Genomic DNA, 23342 nt, shown 5'->3' with positions numbered 1-23342 from the left:
TCTCAGTTTTAATTCTTGTCAGAAAAAAAATAATGGATATTACGAAAGATATATATAGCCTGAAGAAACGCTTATCGAATCGACTGTTTTACTAGATGAAAGATTTGAACGCTCGAGCGCTAGTTATAGACGTATTTATAATTCTCTATATGGTGGATTTCATGTAGTGATTTTCTTATAGTCTATACGTAGTACTTACAGTACTTTTGTAGTAAGAACTTTGATGTTATCGAGAAATATTGTCAAGTGAAACCCAGACGTCATGATAATAGCAACTACCATGGATTTAATTGAATGGTTATCTTAGAAACCATAGTGTCGTTTGATCAAAATAATAAAGCATACTGATACGTGAGTATAATGATTGATATTTTTCAGTTACTTTATCGTAAATATAGCACGTTTTACCATTATTTAAAAAATAAATTATTATACATTTTGTACATCTCTATATTATACATTTTTGTACATTTATAATTTTACATTTTTCAGAAAAGAGACTCTTTTTTACATATTATCGTACAGATTGTAAGACTGTAAAATACGAAGCAGCACGACCTGGAAAAAAAAGTATTTTTGTTTTAATAGGAAGATTTTTATATCTATAAAAGAAATCACATAATATCTCTCTCTCTCTCTCTCTCTCTCTCTCTCTCTTACCGCGCTGAAACTAGAAAGAGAAAGAACTATAATTTTTCCAAGGGTCAACGTACAAGGTGAGCTGCTTCTCAACATTATCATGTTTAGGAGTTTTTGAGATTTAGATGATGATTCATACCATTCACCCTCAAAACTAACATTAAGAGATTTATTAATTTTGATGTATTTCTGTTACATTATTATATATTTCTCGTTTGCATTTAAAAAGAGAATATTTGAGCTTCTATTTGCGTCTTTACACTGCACTTGGCTCATGTTGCTTTTCTCTTTATGTTATTAAAAAAGAAGTTTTAATAGAACAGAAAATTCAGATTCTAACTTACACTGATGTGTATACACGATCACTATGATCGATTATTTCTTGTCCTAACCAACATATAATAAATAAATGTATTAATTGAGAAGTTATATATCCGCCATGTCGGATTATTACATGTGGCGTGAGGGTTTCAGTGGTCGCCTAAAATATTTGAATACAGAATGATTTTAATAACTAAATTTACAAAATTTCACGTATTTACATCATACTATATATTTACATACTACAAACCTGTAGAGCTGACAAACTTATCATCAACGCCATCAAACAGACCTCCATGAAGAGCGCATTTTTATAAATAGTCTCCAGGGAGTTCACGAATCTTATTGAAAAAGAAAATATTCAGCAATTTTGATAGTTTTGCTTTTTATTCTACTGTTATAATATTTAAGTCGAAAATTACTATTTATTTTCCAATTAATGAACATATGCAAAACACTAACTGTAGGGCATCCTTGTGTTTCCGAATGCAATATATAAAATTTTTGTAAACCTTATCATTTTCGTTTAGGAAAGCAAGCTTCTTGTCTTGTTTAATAACCTTTTGAATATGTTCCATCCGGTATCTAAAGAACGAAGCAAAGAATATATTTAAATTTTGTCAAGTTCGTTGATATCGTTATATTGTACCTCATTATTGAGAACAGTCCGCAACAATGTTGTACCAAAAGAACTACGCAAGTATCGGATGCGACTATGATAGTGAGACGAATGAAGGTGCCCAGATAACTATGAATCAGCACGGGATAATAATATTTTTCGAGGTCAAGAAAATATTGGACATGGTATGGAAATCCCACTGGTCGCGTCGAATATTTAGAAGTTACATTTTTACCAATTAGCTTTGGAATTAGCGCCATGAGAGCAAATAGGCTGCCGAATGCATATATGCCACCTAAATACAATACATTATTATTTAGAAGAATTATATTTGAGAAATTTTTGAGCGCTCGAAATTAAACTTGGATGCTTGATCTATAATGCTTTCAATAAAGAAAAGTAATTAAAATAATCTTTAATAAATGTCTACGTTGTGCTGTACATATCACGAAATAATTTATTACTAATTAACCACATTATTATATAACAAAATTAATATTGTTTGCATCTTACTGGCATAACGGATTGTAATGTTTCTTCCACTCTCGGCAAATTTGTACAAAATTTTTAATTCCATTTCGATGATCCATGATTGCCAATCTCTTTGTATATGCATAAGAAGTATCTTAATCTACGGCTTGAAATATTGTTTCTTTAATGCAATTCTGTGTATATGTAACAGTCGAGAATAATATACCGTAGGATTTTCTACGTACCTTCTTCATGTTGCAAATCAAATTTGTTAGCTTAACCACGCAAAGGCAACTTACTAAAAGCGGTGCTGCGCATTCGAGTGTAGCATCTAGATCGTGTCACTAAAGCGAGTACCTTGAATTCAATAATTTATAACAAGAAAAAGATATCATTAATAAGTCTCAATATTTTTAATTTTTTACATGTTTTATATGCGCACAGATGCGTATATATATATATATTTTTTTAAATATAGTTTTGATTATAGTATTGTTTTGTATGAATATATAAATGTATAAAAATATATTCATTTTTAAATAAATTTATAAAAATATATAAATTTTTGAAGGAAATAAAAAGAAAAGAAAATTTAATATTATATATAAATTTTATATATATATATATTTATATATATATATATATATATATATATATATTGATAAAATAAGAATATATGAAAAAAGAAAAAGAAAAGAAAAGAAAATATTAAATTTTCTTTTCTTTTTCTTTCCATCAAAAATTTATATATTTTTATAAATTTATTTAAAAATGAATATATTTTTATATATTTTTATAAAAAATATTTTTTTCTTCTCTTTTCCTTTTTTTATATGTTCTTATTTTATCAATATATGTAATAGAGAGAGAGAGAGAGAGAGACAGAGAGAGAGAGAGAGAGAGAGAGAGAGAGAGAGAGAGAGAGAGAGAGAGAGAGAGAGATTAAATGTAATAAACAATGTACATATATTGATAAAATAAGAATATATAAAAAAGGAAAAGAGAAGAAAAAAATATTTTTGATCTAAATTTAATTTAAATGAGAAATAATTGAAAATAATGAGTTTAATAAATTTGATGTATCAACTTTAAGAGCGAAGACAAGAAGCTGGCTAAATCTGCATATTTGTTTTTATCGATATCTCTGTATATTTCTGCTAAATTAAAAGTTACAATATAATGTATATACTAATGATATTAATGATATGCTGAAATGGAAGTCATTACATTTAATCTCTTTCTCTCTTTATATATATATATATATATATATATATATATATATATATATATATATATATATATATATATATTGAATAAATTAGGAATATAGTTTTCTTTTTTTTTTTCTTGTTTTTGTTTTACATATATGTATATATTTATATATAAAATCGATAAAGATAATGTAAGAATTGCAACACGGCGAGTATACCTGAGCGATGAACTGTGACAAACTGGTTAATAACACAGCAGCGAAAACAGTCCACCTGTTCTTTTGAAAAGGCCATTGTCCCAGCAATGAAAGCAATATACGATTATATTTGTATTGTCGAGACTGAAAGATATCGTTTGGTGTATCCATTTTTGTCGCTCGACTACGACTGTTGTACTGCCGATATTGTTTCACAATTTTTATCTAATCAAAAATTCTCTCAAAGAGAACAAGGTAGACATAGTTTGTGAAATGTATAGACACGAGAAATTGCGGACACTAACGAGACAAGATTACCCTTATTAGAATAATGAAAGGCTTAAGCGTGATCGAATATTCATCGTATGAATATGTCTCTGATGTTTTTTTTTCGCGATTGTGTGTGTATATGATTTTAGAGAATGACATCTTACAGTTTGCATCTATATTTTATAATAAGAGTTCTCCCTCTTCTTTTTCGCTTCTGTTATTGAAAAATTATTCAATATAACGGCTATCACACACAAATTGCATAAGCTGCATATGCATATAGCATAAGATCGTATGGACTAATAATAATATTATATAAATCAATAGAGCGACTTAATGCTCGATACTCATTGGTCCATATCGATCTTATGCTATGCACATGTAGCTTATGCATTTTATGTGCGATAGTTCTTATAATCTGATATAGCATCTCACGATATCGCGACTGTCTATTTTTGAGAAGACATTTTTTTCATAATGCACTTGATTTACAAATAAACATAATATTTTTTAAATTTATTATTAACTTATTATAAAATAAATATAAAGCAAAAAAATCAGAAAGGCAGAAAAATTGCTGTCAGAAAAAATCATATTTTATAAATACACATATAAAATATGCATAATTCTTTGTGTTTTGACGGATGATACGATGAATATATGTAGATTATAGTTCAAAAAGAATCGCAAGTATGTCGCAAACTATCGACATGGAATCCGGTCATCAAACAGCAGATAGTGTAATAAGAATGCAGTAAGACATAAAGTAACAATATTTTTTCGTGTCTAGAATAGCTTTTACTTTACCCGTACATTTACTTTTAGTTCGTGTTCGTAAGGAATGCCACGGCAATGGATGTTATGACAATGGATGTTATACGGGCAAAGTTATGAGAAATTATAAAAATGCACATGACTTCCGTTTCAACATATCATTAGTATAGATATATTATATTGTAACTTTTGATTTAGCAAAAATATACAGAGATATCGATAAAAACAAATATGCAGATTTAGCCAGCTTCTTGTCTTCGCTCTTAAAGTTAATACATCAAATTTATTAAACTCATTATTTTCAATTATTTCTCATTTAAATTAAATTTAGATAAAAAAATTGCTTGTTTAAATTCCCCCATGCAATATAATATACTTTTTTTTTTACATATATATAATATTTATATATAATTTTACAAAACTTTCCGCAATAATTTAGTGTTTTAATCTCTTGTTTATTCAATAAATCTAAAAATACGTATTATACATGTGCACACTCGCTTATTTTCATAATTTGTTTTCACAATATTTGAACAACTACATATGTCAGTTATAATAATTGCGAGAATAAAATATATACGTGTATTCTATCTATCATATTTCTTATAATAAATAATAATCGATATCTCAGTATAATTATAACTTTTTTAGAATATCTTTGATTATAGCGTATTAGAAAGACGTTAACCACATTATATAATTATTACTGTAGAGATGTGAGCATCGCGATATAGGACATGGAGACTCGCAAGATCTGAAAATAATGTCGCAAAAATGGTTCTATTTTACAACAAATAATTATCTAAATAATACTATACATTCGTACGTACCGAACTAAAATTCTCCATTGACATTACGTACATTTTGCCAGCTTTTATTTGGCACGGTCTAGAAGCTCGCAGTAACGTAAATCTCAATAGTTTTTTTGATCTCAATGATATTTTGTACCAGTTGCAGCTGTAACTGTTAATACATTTGACAAATTAATTTCTCACATAATTACTATCTGTTTAAGATATTAATTTATAAATCAGAAAAATAAATGCATTTAAGCATTTATGAAATACATATATTTTGTAATTGCAAATGCTCTTTACTTTTATACGTTATTTTTTTTTACTTGGATCAATTTTCTCATTTTTTCACATTTTAATTGTTATGTTATACGTACATTACTTCATGAAATCTGTTGCTATAATCGATCAATTGTTGAGATGTCAAGCTTATATAAAATATATGTATCAATAGCCCGACATTAACAGCAATGATTCTGATAACTTCATCGAACAGAACATCCACCATTAGCAACTTAAATAATATACGGTTGTATTAATCACATTAAATTAAAGTGCAAATAGTTAAGCTTTATTTAAGATTTATCGAAAAATTACCTCAGCCGCGCTGAAACTTCCAGCTATTACTACGTTTCCCAGCAGAAAAAGAAAATACGTCGCGTAGGCGGATGAAAGTAGCTCGGAAAATCTTTATATAAAACAATAAATATATTGATTTATTTAAATGAATTTATGTCTAAATATTGTTAGTCTTGTTTTAAAATTATATATAGGTATATATATATATATATATATATAGAAAATAATTGGTAAAAAATACCTACTAATACTCTCGGCAGATTCTTGAGAACATTTGGAGTCAATTTTTCTTCAACGAAAATATCGAGGGATGTCATCATTTATTTGTAATTTTCCAACCTTTGTCATTATATATCTTTGTAATTAAGTCTTAAATTAAAATTCTATTACAGTAACCTTTATCTGAAATTAACTGAAGAATGTAGGTTCGGTAATTTTTTCACTCTCAAAAGTTTAGTTTATGAAAAGCGCCTTTTTTTCAATCGCTTATAACTCGGAAATTATTGATGCCTCGACATTTTCGCTAAGGAAAAATCGTCTCCAAATGATCTCAAAAATCTGCCATTAGCAGGTTTTTCACCAATTACAAAACACCCTGTATATGTATATAAAAGATATATTGTATACAAAGATACACTTTAATTAAAGTTGATATACAAAGCAGTAAAATAATTAATGTTTCGTGGAAGTTCTGCATGCTATGATTCCTCGTACCGAACAGTAAGCATTTCTACATTTGAATATATCACTAAACTAACTTTAAGGTATATTTGTACGATTTTATGCAATCAATTATGATGTGATATGCTTCATCGTCCGCTAAATTCGGTTCTATCATTACCAGATCGGAGCCTTGTATGCGTTTCATATTATATCTATTAAACAGAAATTTAATTCTATTTAGAATATCTTTCGTATATCGCGGTTTTATTCGCAGAAGACTTACCGTATACTTTCGAACAATGCGCATACATGCTGAGTGCAAAGTACGAACATACTGTCGGCAGCTATCCACACCGACAGTAGGAAGAATACACTGAGAAAACCATGTACCATCAACAGGTTGAAGTACTTATCCACGTCGATGACGTGTTCCAAGCGAAACAGATATCTGCCCGTGTAAGTTTCGTTTGTAGGTAAAAGCGAATACAGTCCACCCATAATGAGGGGCATCGTAGCGTAAAAGACACCACACGTATAAAGTGTAGCTGCAACGAGTCATTTTTCTTTTTCCAGATTTTGCTCCAAAAATAACGATATTTATCTTTACTAAAGCAAAGAATTTTTTCATATATTGAAAACCAATTAAAAAATGCAATTGCTGAGCACGATTATTAAAAACTGAAAAATTTCAAAGATTTTAATCTTTGTTACAATAGTTATAAAAAAGGAAAAAAATTATGATATTTTAAAATATAAATATTCAGTGAAAAGGAAACGTTAAAAAGTCTAATTTAAAGTCTAAGTTAGAAAAAAAACAAAGAAAAAAAGAATTAGGATATTTTGATTGAAATATAAATATCTAATTAAAATTAACATTAAGAAGTATTATCGACTCCTAATATATCACTAATATTTATAATATTAATAATTATTTTATAACATTATTATTTAATGTGACAAAAATTCTTGTAAAAATAACTTACCTACATATCTTATTGTTAACGTTCTACTTTTATCTGCGAACTTTTGTAATATTTTATTTTCCGGTCCTACCTGTGTCTTTTTCCAAGTTTCTTCGATTTGTTCTAGAAGCTCTTTCACCTGTAGCTCGAAAAAATCGTATGACTTAAAGTTATAGTCCAATTAACTTCAAGTGACATAATAATATATACGAACTTTATCTTTATTATACAAATAGTTGATTAGCTTGATGAATATAAGAGTGTTTATCAGTAATGGCGAAGCATTCTCCATGATAATACTCAGATTTCTTATCCCGGCTATCAAACCCCAAAGCTACATGTATTGGAAACAGATAATCAATCTCGATTCTAACATATTACTATGATATGTATCTGGTGTATCTTAAACACCTCTAAGGCTGTGTAACTGCAACTGAAAAACAAGGTAATGACGAACATTATGTTACTCTCCAGTCGAGATTGAAACGGCCATATGCCAATAAAACATAGTAACGCTTTATTGATGTAATAGTAGTGGTTATCGTAGAAAGACATTTTGTAATTCTAGCATAATCATGTGTACCACTTTGTATTATTGCACTAAAGAAGGAAAATCATGTGATAGACAATCAAATATCTCGTCGAATATTTAGTCGTTTATTCGCGTAATTTATCATTTATTTCTTTGAAAATAGTTTCAAAAGGAACTTAGCACGACAAAGAAGCCTTTGTGAATATGTACTAACGTATGATTGCACGAAGCAAAGCATTACTTGTATATTAATAATGATTCGTTTTTTTCGATCAATGACGCAACTCTATGATCGCTTTGAGACACAACTGCGAATGAAAGTCTATTTCCTTTGCTTTACAATTTACAAAGTAAGCGAAGTTCATAAAAGTTAGATGAATTCACGGGCCGAGGAATAGTCAAAAAGGTAATACACGAACTTTGCAATTTTGCAGGTCAAACTAATTTTCTTTAACACTAGAACTATCATGCGGTTTTTCTGATCGTTTCTATTTTTTAGATTAGTATCCTTCTTCTTATATAAAAAATAGGGTTCTGAAAATTTATAACTTCTCATCAATTATTTCCTTTATTATATGATTAATTAGAAGTTATAAAATTTCAGAATTTTATGTTTTACACAAGAAATAGGATATTAATCTAAATAATTGGGACTGTCAGAAACGATTATTTGGAACTTTTATTATAGTAAAGGATTAATATTAATCAACATTATAGGAAACTTATTCTTCGGTAATATTAATTAATTAAGTATATTTATTAGTCATATCATCTAAATATATATAAATGTTTATTAATACTTAATTTATTAATATGCTTAATATATACTTAAGTATATTAATTAGTATTATTTTTTTATTATAGTAAATTTTCTGTTGGCATACTTTTAAAAATTGTATCTTGAATTAAGATATCTTTTTATTAGTATGTTTAACAGTTTTTATCTCAATCGATTATATATCTTTTAAAAAAGAAGAAATAATTAAATTCTTGAAAAAAAAAAATACTAAATTTATTAATTTATTTTTAAAAATATTATGAAAAAGAGATTTTAATCAAATAAAAAACAATATTTAACAAAATGCTATAATACAATATTTTTTTAAATTTAGAATTAAAGCATAGATTTTGGCGAACTCTTGCGATAATTTATTTCTTCATTTTAATTTTTATATTACATTACTGCGAATATAACTGCGTATGGTAGAACGTCATGTTTTCTCTCTTTGTCATATACTGCGTGTGTGAACGATTCATTATACCAACAGATGCTACAAGTGTTTGTAAATCGATAAAAGAATGAAAATTGCGACGTACCGAAAATGTATATGTATTAAAAAAATTTAAATAAATTTCATATCATAAGTTAATCTGTTTGTTTCAATAATCTTTATTTTATATGTTATTGTAAATTTTAAATAAATTGTAATTAAATTTTGCAAACTTAAACGAGTAACGTAATAAAATATGTATAAATATTTTTTTTTAATTCAAAAAGAACTTCTTGAATATGGCGAATCTTTTTTATTATATTTTTATTATATTATTATATCTCATCGTAGTCAGGATTAACAAAAGTATACATCGAGCATCAGTATAGTAAGCAGTGCTGTTAAATGTGACGTTAAATAATAGTTAAATTGCATCTATTAAAATCTAGTTTAATAAATAGATATTAATAAATAAATATTTATACTTTTACAGCATAATTTTATTTATTTGATAGATTTAAAAAGGATAGTTAAGCTTTTTTATTATTGCCTTTTATTATTAGCCTTTTATTAGTTGTTTCATATGACGTCAATTATTAATAATTAACGACAGCGAGATGATGAGATACATATGTATTTTTGTCACTCATTAGATGTATTAAGATCACATTACGTATAAAAGTAGAAACTAATATCAATTTAAAGGTTAAAATATTTTTTTAATAATGTATTAAACTAATGCGTTATACGAGTGTTTAAGATATCCATTATATTAAATAACTTAGTTTGCAATCAATATCTTTAATATATTTTTAGATTATTATACCACTTTATATGATTATTATTGTATAGACGTCAACATTGTGAAGTACGACATAGAAACTTTTAATATCTGAAAAAAAAGAGACTTTGCATTTGTAATAATACGTACCGAACTAAAGTTTTCCAGCGACATTATGTACATTTTACCAGCTTTTATTTGACACGGTTTCATAGCTCGCATTAACGTAAATCTCAACAGTTGCCTGGATCTTAATGAATATTTGTACCAGTCGCAATTATACTGTTAATTACTGTTCATACATTTGACACATTGATTTTTCGTTTATTTTTCATATGCTTAAATGGTGACACTAATTAATAAAGATTTAAAATTTGTGTGTGATGATATACATGTATGATACCAGGATGTCTAATCGGAGAAATCTATCAAGGATAAATTATAAAAATACACATGACTTCCATTTCAGCATATTACTAGTATACATCATATTTTAACTTTTGATTTAGCAGAAATATAAAGAGATATCGATAAAAACAAATATGCAGATTCAGCCAGCTTCTTGTCTTCGCTCTTGAAGTTGATACGTCAAATTTATTAAGTTCATTATTTCCAATTATTTCTCATTTAGATCAAATTTAGATAAAAAATTGCTTGTTTAAATTTCCCGGTGCAATATATAATATACTTTTTACATATATATAATATCTATTTATAATTTTAGAAAACTTTTCACAAAAATTTAGTGTTTTTAGTCTTTTGTTTATTAAATAAATCAAAAAATACGTATTATACATGTGCACACTCATGCTTATTTTCATAATTTGTTTTCACAATATTTGAAAAAACTACATATGTCAGTTATAATAATTGCGACAATAAAATATATACGTGTATTAATGTTATCTATCATATTTCTTATAAAAGTAATAATCGATATCTCAGCATAATTATAACTTTTTTAGAATATCTTTGATTATAGCGTATTAGAAAGACGTTAACCACATTAGACAATTATTACTGTAGAGATGTGAGCATCGCGATATAAGACATGGAGACTCGCAAGATCTGAAAATAATATCGCAAAAATGGTTTTACTTTACAACAAATAATTATCTAAATAATACTATACATTTGTACGTACCGAACTGAAATTCTCCATTGACATTACGTACATTTTGCCAGCTTTTATTTGACACGGTTTAGAAGCTCGCATTAACGTAAATCTCAATAGTTTTTTTGATCTCAATGATATCTTGTACCAGTTGCAGCTGTAACTGTTAATACATTCGACAAATTAATTTCTCACATAATTACCATCTGTTTAGGATACTAATTCGTAAATCAGAAAAATAAATGCATTTTAGCAATTATGAAATACATATATTTTGTAATTGCAAATGCTTTTTACTTTTATACGTTATTTTTTTTTTTACTTGGATCAGTTTTTTTGACCTTTTAATTGTTATGTTATGCGTACATTACTTCATGAAATCTGTTGCTATAATCGATCATTTGTTGAGATGTCAGGCTTAGATAAAATATATGTAACAATAGCCCGACATTAACAGCAATGATTCTAATAACTTCATCCAACTGAACATCCACCATTATCAACTTAAACAATATACGGCTGTATTAATCATTAAACATTAAATTAAAAATCAAATAGTTTAGCTTTATTTAAGATATATCGAAAAATTACCTCAGCCGCGCTGAAACTTCCAGCTATTACTACGTTTCCTAGCAAAAAAAGAAAATACGTCGCGTAGGCGGATGAAAGTAGCTCGGAAAATCTTTATGTAAAACAATAAATATATTGATTTATTTAAATGAATTTATGTCTAAATGTCGTTAGTTTTGTTTTAAAATTATATATAGGTATATATATATGTAGAATGTAATTGGTATAAAATCCCTACTAATACTACTGGCAGATTCTTAAGAACATTTGGAATCAATTTTTCCTCAGCGAAAATATCGAGAGAAGTCATCATTTTTTGTAAATTTCCAATTTTTGTCATTATATATCTTTGTAATTAAGTCTTAAATTAAAATTCTATTACAGTAACCTTTATTTGAAATTACCTGAAAAATGTAAGTTCGGTAATTTTTTCACTCCCAAAAGTTTAGTTTATGAAAAGCGCCTTTTTTTCAATCGCTTATAACTCGGAAATTATTGATGCCTCGACATTTTCGCTAAGGAAAAATCGTCTCCAAATGATCTCAAAAATCTTCCATTAGCAGGTTTTTCACCAATTTACAGAACACCCTGTATATGTATATAAAAGATATATTGTATACAAAGATACACTTTAATTAAAGTTGATACACAAAGTAGTAAAATAATTAATGTTGCGTAGAAGTTCTGCATGCTATGATTCCTCGTACCGAACAGTATGCATTTCTACATTTGAATATATCACTAAAACTAACTTTAAGGTATATGTGTACGATTTGATGCAATAAATTATGATGTGATATGCTTCATCGTCCGCTATATTCGGTTCTATCATTACGAGATCGGAGCCTTGTATGCGTTCCATATTGTATCTATTAAACAGAAATTTAATTCTATTTAGAATATCTTTCGTATATCGCGGTTTTATTCGCAGAAGTATACTTACCGTATACTTTCGAATAATGCGCATACATGCTGAGTGCAAAGTACGAACATACCGTCGGCAGCTATCCACACCGACAATAGGAAGAATACACTGAGAAATCCATGAACCATCAACAGGTTGAAGTACTTATCCACGTCGATGACGTGTTCCAAACGAAACAGATATCTACCCGTGTAAGTTTCATTTGTAGGTAAAAGCAAATATAGTCCACTGACGATAATGGGCATCGTGGAATATAAAATACCTAATATATAAATTAAAGCTGCAACAAGTCATTTTTTTTCAGATTTTGCTCTAGAAATAATGATATTTTTACTAAAGCAAAGAATTTTTTCATATATTGAAAATCAATTAAAAATGTAGTTGAGCGTGATTATTAAAAACTGATAAATTTCAAAAATTTTAATCTTTGTTACAATAGTTAAAAAAAAGGAAAAAAATTATGATATTTTAAAATATAAATATTCAGTGTAAAGTTAACATTAAAAAGTATAATTGACTTCTAATATGTCACTCTAATATTTATTTAATATAACAAAAATTCTTGTGAAGATTACTCACTTGCATATCTTATTGTTAATATTCTATTTTGGTCAGCATAATTTTTTAATATTTTATTTTCTGGTCTTACTGATATTCTTTTCCAGGTCTCTTTGATGTTCTCCAAAAGATTTTTCATCTGCAGCTCGAAGAAATACAACTTAAAATTATAACGCGATCTACTTCACACGACAGAACATAAGATATGTATGTACAAACTTTATCTTTATTACATAAACAATTGATTAGCTTCATAAACACGAAACTGTTCACTAGTAACGGTGATGTATTCTCCATGACGATGCTCAGATTTTTAATTCCGGCTATCAAACCCCAAAGCTACACATATCAGAAATCAGAAACAATCAGTTTCGATTTGAACGTATCGCTATCATGTGTATCTAATGCGCTTTATACACCTCTAAGACAGTCAAACTACCAATGAAAAATAATGTAATGACGAGCATTACGATACTCTCCAGTCGAGATTGAAACGGCCATATGCCGACGAAAGACAGTAACGTTTTATTGATGTAATAATACTGATTGTCGTAAAAAGACATTTTGTATTATCAAACTATTGAAAGAAAGTACTGTGATGGTCAAATATCTCGTCGAATATTCAGTCGCTTACTCAGTCGTAATTTCCCGTATATTTCTTTGGAGATAGATAAAAAAGGAACCTTGCATGACGAAAAAGCCGCGAGGAGCGAGGAGATACGTAATAATGTATACACAATATGTACATACAATACCACAAAGCAAGGCATTACATATGTATAAGTAATGAGTCGTTTTTCTCAGTCAATCGCGCAATTCTTTGTGAGATACTACTGCGAATGAAGTTATATATTCTTTGTGCTTTACAAAGTAAGTTTATAAAACTTAGAATACATGAGACAAGTATTTTACATAGCATTAGAAAGGCTACCATATAACTACATTATACAATTATTATTGTAGTGACGTGAGCATCGTAATATAAGACATAGAGACTTGTAAGATCTGAAAATAATATCGCAAAATCAGTTGCTTTTTACAACAAATAATTATTTAAATAATACTATTTTTGTACGTACCGAACTGAAGTTTTCCATTGACATTACGTACATGTTACCAGCTTTTATTTCACATGGCTTAGAAGCTCGCAATAACGTAAATCTCAATAATTTTTTGGATCTCAGTGAAATTTTGTACCAGTTGCAGCTGTAACTGTTAATGAGATCGACAAATAAATTTTTCATATAAATTATCATTAACAAATGGCGACACTATTTTATGAATCACACAAATAAATATAGAGAAGCATTAATGAAATACATATATTTCATGCATTTTATACCACCATGCATTTGACTTTCATAAATTTTTTAAATTAAGTCAATTGCTCGTTTTTGGACAATTTATTTTACATGCGTACATTACGTCATGAAATCCGTTGCTATGATCAATTATTTTTTGAGACATCATACTTAGATAAAATGTATGTAGCCATAGTCCGGTATTACAAGTGATGATTCTGATAATTTCATCCAGTTGAACATCAATCATTATCAACTTAAACAATATTCGCCTGTATTAACAACACTAAATTAAAATGCAAAATAAGCTTTATTTACAATTTATTGAAAAAATACCTCAGCCGCGCCGAAACTTCCAGCTATTACTACGTTTCCTAGCAGAAAAAGAAAATGTGTTGCGTAAGCGGATGAGAGCAGCTCGGAAAATCTTCATATAAAAGAATAAAATAAATATGTTGATTTATAAAAATAAATTTAATGTCATTAGTCTCGTTTTACATAAAATTACGCGCGCGCGCGCACACAGACACACACACACACACAGAGATACACACACACACACACACACACACACACACACACATATATATATATATATATACAAGGTGTCCGGTAATTATCGCCCCATCTGTCTAGGGCAGATAGAGCAGGTAAACTGAACATAAAAGTTCTGTACCATTTTGCGATTTTTGCAATAATTATTAAAATATTAATTAAAATGCTCAGCATATGCTAAATGCTATATACGGCGCGCGCTCACACGCTGAGCGTTTTTATTTAATAGTTTAATAATTATTGCGCAAATCGCAAAATGGTAGAAGACTTTTATGTTCAGTTGGACCTGCTCTATCTATCTTTGAGCTATGGGACGGTCGCGAACGGACACCCTGTATATTGTATGTGTATACAAAAATACACTTTAATTAAAGTTGATATACAAAACAGTAAAATAATTAATATTATGTAGAAGGTCTGCATTTTACGATTTCTGGTATCAAACGTGTATTTCGACATTTGAAGATGTCACTAATTCTAAGACTAACTTCAAAGCATGTTTGTACGATTTTATGCAACCAATTATGATGCGATATGCTTCATCGTCCGCTATATTCGGCTCTACAATTACGAGATCGGAGCCTTGTATGCGCTTCATATTGTACCTATTGAACAGAAATTTAATTCCATTAAATAACTTTTGTATATTGCAGTTTTATTCGTCGAATCGACTTACCGTAAACGTTCAAATAATGCGCAGACATGCTGAGCGCAAAGTATGAACAAACTATCGACAGCTATGCACACCGGCACTATAAAAAGTATACCAAAGACTCCATCAATCATCAATAGGGTGAAATACTTATCCACGTCGATGACGTGTTCCAAGCGAAACAGAAATTTGCCTGTGTAAGTTTTGTTCGTAGGTAAAAGCGAATACAGTCCACCCATAATGAGGGGCATCGTAGCGTAAAAGACACAACACGTATAAAGTGCAGCTGCAACGAGTCATTTTTCTTTTTCCAAATTTTGCTCCAAAAATAATGATATTTTACTAAAGAAAAGAATAATTTTTTTATATTGAAAGTCAGTAAAAAAGTGCAATTTTTTGGATCACGATTCTTGAAAACTGAAAAACTTCAAACATTTTAATCTTTGTTACAATGGTTAGAAAAAAAAACAAAGAAAAAAAGAATTAGGATATTTTGATTGAAATATAAATATCTAATTAAAATTGAAATTAAGAAGCATTATCGACTTCTAATATATCATTAATATTTATAATATTAATAATTATTTCATAACATGAATATTTAATATGACAAAAATTCTTGTAAAAATAACTTACCTGCATATCTTATTGTTAATGTTCTATTTTGATCTGCGTACTTTTGTAATATTTTATTTTCCGGTCCTACTTGCGTCTTTTTCCAAGTTTCTTCGATTTGTTCTAGAAGCTCTTTCACCTGTAGCTCGAAAAAATTGTATGACTTAAAATTATAATCCAATTAACTTCACGCGATAAAATAATATATACGAACTTTATCTTTATTATACAAATAGTTGATTAGCTTTATAAAAATAACAGTGTTTACTAGTAATGGCGAAGCATTCTCCATGATAATACTCAGATTTTTTATCCCGGCTATCAAACCCCAAAGCTACATGTATTGGAAACAGATAATCAATCTCGATTCTAACATATTACTATGATATGTATTTGGTATATCTTAAACACCTGTAAGGCTGAGTAACTGCTACTGAAAAACAATGTAATGACGAGCATTATGTTACTCTCCAGTCGAGATTGAAACGGCCATATACCAATAAAAGATAGTAACGCTTTATTGATGTAATAGTAGTGGTTATCATAGAAAGACATTTTGTAATTCTACCATAATCATTTGTACCACTTTGTATTATCGTACCGAAGAAGAAAAATCATATGATAGACAATCAAATATCTCGTCGAATATTTAGTCGTTTATTCGCGTAATTTATCATTTATTTCTTTGGAAATAGTTTCAAAAAGCAACTTAGCACGACAAAGAAGCTGTAAGGGAATATGTAATAACGTATGATTGCACGAAGCAAAGCTTTATTTGTATATTAATAATGAGTCGTTTTTTTCAATCAATCACGCAACTCTATGATCGCTCTGAGATACGACTGCGAATGAAAGTCTATTTCCTTTGCTTTACAATTTACAAAGTAAGCGAAGTTCATAAAATTTAGATGAACCCACGGGACGAGGTATAGTCAAAAAGGTAATATACGGACTTTGCAATTGCCGGTCAAATAGAAGCATTGAGCGGTTTTCCTGGTCGTTTCTATTTTTTAGATTAGTATCCTTTTTCTAGTATAAAAAATAGAGTTCTGAAATTTTATAACATTTCATAAATTATTTCCTTTATTATATGATTGATTAAATGTTATAAAATTTCAGAATTTTATCTTTTACACAAAAAATCGGATATTAATCTAAAAAATTGGGACTGTCAGAAACGATTATTCGGTACTTCTATTTTAGTAAAGAATTAATATTAATCAACATTATAGGAAATCTATTCTTCGGTAATAATAATTAATTAAGTATATTTATTAGTCATATCATTTAAATATATATAAATGTTTATTAATACTTAATTTATTAGTATACTTAATATACTTAAGTATATTAATTAGTATTATTTTTTTATTATAGTAAATTTTCTGTTGGCATACTTTTAAAAATTGTATCTTGAATTAAGATATTTTTTTATTAGTATGTTGAACAGTTTTTATCTCAATCGATTATGTATCTTTTAAAAAAGAAGAAATAATTAAATTCTTGAAAAAAGAAAATACTAAATTTTTGTTTTCTATTTGATTAAAATTTCTTTTTCATAATATTTAAAATAAATTAATATTTTAAATATTATGAAAAAGAGATTTTAATCAAATAGAAAACAATATTTAACAAAATGCTATAATACAATCTTTTTTTAAATTTAGAATTAAAGCATAAATTTTGGCGAACTTTTGCGATAATTTATTTCTTCATTTCAATTTTTATATTACATTACTGCGAATATAACTGCGTATGGTAAAATGTCATGTTTTCTCTCTTTGTCATATTCTGTGTGTGAACGATTTATTATACCAACAGATGCTACAAGCGTTTGCTTGTAAATCGATACAAAATGAAAATTGGGACGTACAGAAAATGTACATGTATTAAAAAAGTTAAAATAAATTTTATATAAAAAGTTAATCTGTTTGTTTCGATAATCTTTATTCTATATGCTATTGTAAATTTTAAATAAATTGTAATTAAATATTACAAACTTAAACGAGTAACATAATAAAATATATATAAACATATTTTTTTAGATCCAAAAAGAACTTCTTGAATATGGCGAATTTTTTTTTATATCTCATCGTTGTGAGGATTAACAAAAGTATACATCGAGCATCGGTATAGTAAGCAGTGCTGTTAAATGTGACGTTAAATAATAGTTAAATTGCATCTATTAAAATCTAGTTTATTAAATAAATATTTACTAAATAAGTATTAATATATAAATATTTATAGTTTAAAGCATAATTTTATTTATTTGACAGATTTGAAAAAGAGTAGATATGCTTTTTTAATATTATTAGCCTTTTTATTATTTGTTTCATATGACGTCAATTATTGATAATTAACGACAGCGAGATGATGAGATACATATGTATATTTGTCACTTATTAGATGTATTAAGATCACATTACGTATAAAAGTAGAAACTAATATCAATTTAAAGGTTAAAATATTTTTTTAATAATGTATTAAACTAATGCGTTATAAAACTGTTTGAGTTATCCATTATATTAAATAACTTAGCTTGCAATCAATATCTTTAACATATTTTCAGATTATTATACCACTTTAAATGATTATTATTGTATAGACGTCAGCACGACACCTTAATTTATCGTTTATTTTTTATTTGCTTAAATGATGACACTAATTAATAAAGATTTAAAATTTGTGTGTGATGATACACATGTATGATACCAGGGTGTTTACTCGGAGAAATTTATCACGGAGAAATTATAAAAATGCACATGACTTTCATTTTAGCATATTATAAATATATATATACATTATATTTTAATTTTTGATTTAGCAGAAATATAAAGAGATATTGATAAAAACAAATATGCAGATTCAGCCAGCTTCTTGTTTTCACTCTTGAAGTTGATACGTCAAATTTATTAAATTCATTATTTTCAATTACTCCTCATTTAGATCAAATTTAGATAAAAAATTGTTTGTTTAAATTTCCTGGTGCAATTTAATATACTTTTTACATATATATATAATATCTATATATAATTTTAGAAAACTTTTTGCAATAATTTAGTGTTTTTAGTCTTTTGTTTATTAAATAAATCAAAAAATACCTATTATACATGTGCACACTCATGCTTATTTTCATAATTTGTTTTCACAATATTTGAAAAAACTACATATGTCAGTTATAATAATTGCGACAATAAAATATATACGTGTATTAATGTTATCTATCATATTTCTTATAAAAGTAATAATCGATATCTCAGCATAGTTATAACTTTTTTAGAATATCTTTGATTATAGCGTTTTAGAAAGACGTTAACCACATTAGACATTTATTACTGTAGAGATGTGAGCATCGCGATATAGGACATGGAGACTCGCAAGATCTGAAAATAATATCGCAAAAATGGTTTTACTTTACAACAAATAATTATCTAAATAATACTATACATTCGTACGTACCGAACTGAAATTCTCCATTGACATTACGTACATTTTGCCAGCTTTTATTTGACACGGTTTAGAAGCTCGCATTAACGTAAATCTCAATAGTTTTTTTGATCTCAATGATATCTTGTACCAGTTGCAGTTGTAACTGTTAATACATTCGACAAATTAATTTCTCACATAATTACTATCTGTTTAAGATATTAATTTATAAATCAGAAAAATAAATGCATTTAAGCATTTATGAAATACATATATTTTGTAATTGCAAATGCTTTTTACTTTTATACGTTATTTTTTTTTTACTTGGATCAATTTTCCCATTTTTTGACATTTTAATTGTTATGTTATGCGTACATTACTTCGTGAAATCTGTTGCTATAATCGATCATTTGTTGAGATATCAGGCTTAGATAAAATATATGTAACAATAGCCCGACATTAACAGCAATGATTCTGATAACTTCATCCAACTGTACCAACATCTACCATTATCAACTTAAATAATATACGGCTGTATTAATCACATTAAATTTAAGTGCAAATAGTTAAGCTTTATTTAAGGTTTATCGAGAAATTACTTTGGCCGCGCTGAAACTTCCAGCTATTACTATGTTTCCTAGCAGAAAAAGAAAATACGTCGCGAAGGCGGATGAAAGTAGCTCGGAAAATCTTTATATAAAACAATAAATATATTGATTTATTTAAATGAATTTATGTCTAAATGTCGTTAGTCTTGTTTTAAAATTATATATAGGGTAAATGCTTTAATTATTGTGGGTTAACAAAGTTACTGTGTCCTTAGTTTATTTTCCTGCATAATTAATTTAATATTATAAAATTATGGATATTAATTTTTTTTAAATTCAATTCTTTTTAAATATATTAAAATTATATATGTATGACATATTTATATTTTTTAAATACTGAAAGTAATAATTAAAATTTTTGATATCCGATGTAGCTTGTTAATCTTGTTCAAAAGCTTAAGAAACAGCGAATATATTTGCATTTATATGTAATAGATTAACATACACAACGTAAAAAAGTAAATATTACGTTATTAAAATCTATATAGATTATAAATAAATAACAATTTCATTAATTTTTAATATATATAGCTTTATTTTTAATGAATCCAATGATTGGTAAGAATTTCGTACTTGTTTCTATTATTGCGTGTCTAGTAATTGAATAAGTTTCTTGTCCATGTGGCAGTTACTGTGCTCTTTCGCAGTACGATTGTTCACAATATTTGAAGCACCGTATTTGGGAAAAGGACACAGTATATGAAACACAGTAATTCATTTTTACGATTTTTAGGTGTTTAGTAACTGATTCAAATCTTTTTTAATTTATTTTAATTATTTTTTAGTTTTTTTAAATATTTTAATTACGAAAAAATTTATAATATTAAAAAAAAAACATTGAATTACGAAATTAATATTTGGAAAATTAAAAAAAATTGGGAAAACTTTTTAAGTTAATAAAAATCATGGAGTATCAGCTTAAGAAACACAGTATTTGGCACACTTATCCTATATATATATATAGAGTGTAATTGATAAAAAATGCCTACTAATACTACTGGCAGATTCTTCAGAACATTTTGTGTCGATTTTTTTTTTAGCGAAAATATCGAATGATGTCATCATTTTTTGTAAATTTTTAACCTTTGTAATTAAGTCTTAAATTAAAATTCTATTAGAGTAAACTTTATCTGAAATTAACTGATGAATGTAGTTTCGGTAATTTTTTCACTACCAAAAGTTTAGTTTATGAAAAGTGCCTTTTTTCAATCGCTTATAACTCGGAAATTATTGATGCTTCGACACTCTCGCTGAGGAAAAATCATCTTCAATAGATTTCAAAAATCTGCCATTAACAGGTTTTTCATCAATTCAACACAGGACCCCCTGTGTATGTATATAAAAGATATATTGTATACAAAGATACACTTTAATTAAAGTTGATACGCAAAGCAGCAAAGTAATTAATGTTGCGTAGAAGTTCTGCATGCTATGATTCCTCGTACCGAACAGTATGCATTTCTACATTTGAATATATCACTAAAACTAACTTTAAGGTATATGTGTACGATTTGATGCAATAAATTATGATGTGATATGCTTCATCGTCCGCTATATTCGGTTCTATCATTACGAGATCGGAGCCTTGTATGCGTTCCATATTGTATCTATTAAACAGAAATTTAATTCTATTTAGAATATCTTTTGTATATCGCGGTTTTATTCGTAGAAGTATACTTACCGTATACTTTCGAATAATGCGCATACATGCTGAGTGCAAAGTACGAACATACCGTCGGCAGCTATCCACACCGACAGTAGGAAGAATACACTAAGAAACCCATGAACCATCAACAGGTTGAAGTATTTATCCACGTCGATGACGTGTTCCAAGCGAAACAGATATCTGCCCGTGTAAGTTTCATTTATAGGTAAAAGCAAATATAGTCCACTGACGATAATGGAATATCGTGGAATATAAAATACCTAATATATAAATTAAAACTGCAACAAGTCATTTTTTTTCAAATTTTGCTCTAGAAATAATGATATTTTTACTAAAGCAAAGAATTTTTTCATATATTGAAAATCAATTAAAAATGCAGTTGAGCGCGATTATTAAAAACTGAAAAATTTCAAAGATTTTAATCTTTGTTACAATAGTTAAAAAAAAAGAAAAAAATTGTGATATTTTAAAATATAAATATGCAGTGAAAAGTAAACGTTAAAAAATCTAATTGACTTCTAATATATGTCTAATATTTATTTAATGTAACAAAAATTCTTGTGAAGATTACTTACTTGCATATCTTAATGTTAATATTCTATTTTGGTCAGCGTAATTTTTTAATATTTATTTTCTGGTCTTACTGATATTCTTTTCCAGGTCTCTTTGATGTTCTCCAAAAGATTTTTCATCTGCAGCTCGAAGAAATACAACTTAAAATTATAACGCGATCTACTTCACACGACAGAACATAAGATATGTATGTACGAACTTTATCTTTATTACATAAACAATTGATTAGCTTCATAAACACGAAGCTGTTCACTAGTAACGGTGATGCATTCTCCATGACAATGCTCAGATTTTAATTTCCTGCTATTAAACCCCAAAGCTACACATATCAGGAACAATCAGTTTCGATTTGAACGTATTGCTATCATGTGTATCTAATGCGCCTTAAACACCTCTAAGACAGTCAAACTACCAGTGAAAAATAATGTAATGACGAGCATTACGATACTCTCCAGTCGAGATTGAAACGGCCATATGCCGACGAAAGACAGTAACGTTTTATTGATGTAATAATACTGATTGTCGTAAAAAGACATTTTGTATTATCAAACTATTGAAAGAAAATACTGTGATGGTCAAATATTTCGTCGAATATTCAGTCGTTTATTCAGTTGTAATTTACCGTATATTTTTTTGGAAATAGATAAAAAAGGAACCTTGCATGACGAAAAAGCCGCGAGAAGCGAGGAGATACGTAATAATGTATACACAATATATACAATACCACGAAGCAAAGCATTAAATATGTATAAGTA

At 27.6% G+C, this 23342-nt stretch overlaps 3 protein-coding genes and 2 pseudogenes across 9 annotated transcripts; all 5 read right to left on the bottom strand.

Moving 5' to 3' along the window:
- Nucleotides 1-507: 507 nt before the first annotated feature.
- On the bottom strand, nt 508-3815 carry LOC140670314 (uncharacterized; annotated as a pseudogene).
- A 1131-nt stretch (nt 3816-4946) lies between these two features.
- On the bottom strand, nt 4947-8321 carry LOC140670604 (odorant receptor 9a-like). Its single transcript, XM_072901302.1, has 9 exons — nt 7912-8321; nt 7715-7834; nt 7522-7639; nt 6822-7083; nt 6634-6750; nt 5894-5984; nt 5674-5810; nt 5333-5465; nt 4947-5256 (listed from the first exon to the last, which is right to left on the bottom strand). The coding sequence occupies exons 1-9, from the start codon at nt 8053-8055 to the stop codon at nt 5206-5208; spliced, it is 1173 nt and encodes a 390-aa protein (XP_072757403.1). The 5' UTR covers nt 8056-8321; the 3' UTR covers nt 4947-5205.
- Nucleotides 8322-10965: 2644 nt separating this feature from the next.
- Nucleotides 10966-14013, bottom strand: LOC140670605 (odorant receptor 9a-like). 3 transcript variants are annotated; one of them, XM_072901305.1, is made up of 9 exons: nt 13942-14013; nt 13411-13530; nt 13213-13330; nt 12652-12913; nt 12461-12577; nt 11730-11820; nt 11505-11641; nt 11169-11301; nt 10966-11092 (listed from the first exon to the last, which is right to left on the bottom strand). In XM_072901305.1, exons 2-9 carry the CDS (start codon nt 13486-13488, stop codon nt 11042-11044), a joined length of 987 nt encoding a protein of 328 aa, XP_072757406.1. In that variant the 5' UTR covers nt 13489-13530; nt 13942-14013; the 3' UTR covers nt 10966-11041. The 3 variants fall into 3 exon arrangements, with proteins under 3 accessions (XP_072757406.1, XP_072757405.1, XP_072757404.1); XM_072901304.1 differs by lacking the exon at nt 13942-14013 and adding an exon at nt 13826-13850; XM_072901303.1 differs by lacking the exon at nt 13942-14013 and adding an exon at nt 13611-13816.
- A 132-nt stretch (nt 14014-14145) lies between these two features.
- LOC140670601 (odorant receptor 9a-like) lies at nt 14146-16904 on the bottom strand. 5 transcript variants are annotated; one of them, XM_072901294.1, is made up of 9 exons: nt 16726-16904; nt 16529-16648; nt 16336-16453; nt 15724-15985; nt 15536-15652; nt 14829-14919; nt 14612-14748; nt 14271-14403; nt 14146-14196 (listed from the first exon to the last, which is right to left on the bottom strand). In XM_072901294.1, the coding sequence occupies exons 1-9, from the start codon at nt 16867-16869 to the stop codon at nt 14146-14148; spliced, it is 1173 nt and encodes a 390-aa protein (XP_072757395.1). In that variant the 5' UTR covers nt 16870-16904. The 5 variants fall into 5 exon arrangements, with proteins under 5 accessions (XP_072757395.1, XP_072757397.1, XP_072757398.1 ...); XM_072901296.1 differs by having other exon boundaries at nt 15724-15892; XM_072901297.1 differs by having other exon boundaries at nt 15724-15799.
- A 2742-nt stretch (nt 16905-19646) lies between these two features.
- On the bottom strand, nt 19647-23259 carry LOC140670607 (uncharacterized; annotated as a pseudogene).
- Nucleotides 23260-23342: the final 83 nt, after the last annotated feature.

The sequence above is a fragment of the Anoplolepis gracilipes genome, chromosome 10 (assembly GCF_047496725.1).
Source record: "Anoplolepis gracilipes chromosome 10, ASM4749672v1, whole genome shotgun sequence".
NCBI classification, from domain to species: Eukaryota; Metazoa; Arthropoda; class Insecta; order Hymenoptera; family Formicidae; genus Anoplolepis; species Anoplolepis gracilipes.
The sequence above is the reverse complement of the archived record's forward strand: the minus strand, read 5'-3'. Positions and strand labels throughout refer to the sequence as shown.

Coding starts and splice junctions, on each gene's coding strand:
- LOC140670604 (XM_072901302.1), bottom strand. CDS start 8,055: ATGTCTTTCTACGATAACCACTACTATTACATCAATAAAGCGTTACTA. Junction 5,985..6,633: donor TCGTACAAATATACCTTAAA/GTTAGTTTAGTG, acceptor TTTTATATAAAG/ATTTTCCGAGCTACTTTCAT. Junction 5,466..5,673: donor AACAGATTTCATGAAGTAAT/GTACGTATAACA, acceptor ATGTATTAACAG/TTACAGCTGCAACTGGTACA.
- LOC140670605 (XM_072901303.1), bottom strand. CDS start 13,754: ATGTCTTTTTACGACAATCAGTATTATTACATCAATAAAACGTTACTG. Junction 13,531..13,610: donor GTAGTTTGACTGTCTTAGAG/GTGTATAAAGCG, acceptor TGATATGTGTAG/CTTTGGGGTTTGATAGCCGG. Junction 11,302..11,504: donor AACAGATTTCATGAAGTAAT/GTACGCATAACA, acceptor ATGTATTAACAG/TTACAGCTGCAACTGGTACA.
- LOC140670601 (XM_072901294.1), bottom strand. CDS start 16,869: ATGTCTTTCTATGATAACCACTACTATTACATCAATAAAGCGTTACTA. Junction 15,986..16,335: donor ATTAACAATAAGATATGCAG/GTAAGTTATTTT, acceptor GACTCGTTGCAG/CTGCACTTTATACGTGTTGT. Junction 15,653..15,723: donor GCATTATTTGAACGTTTACG/GTAAGTCGATTC, acceptor TCTGTTCAATAG/GTACAATATGAAGCGCATAC.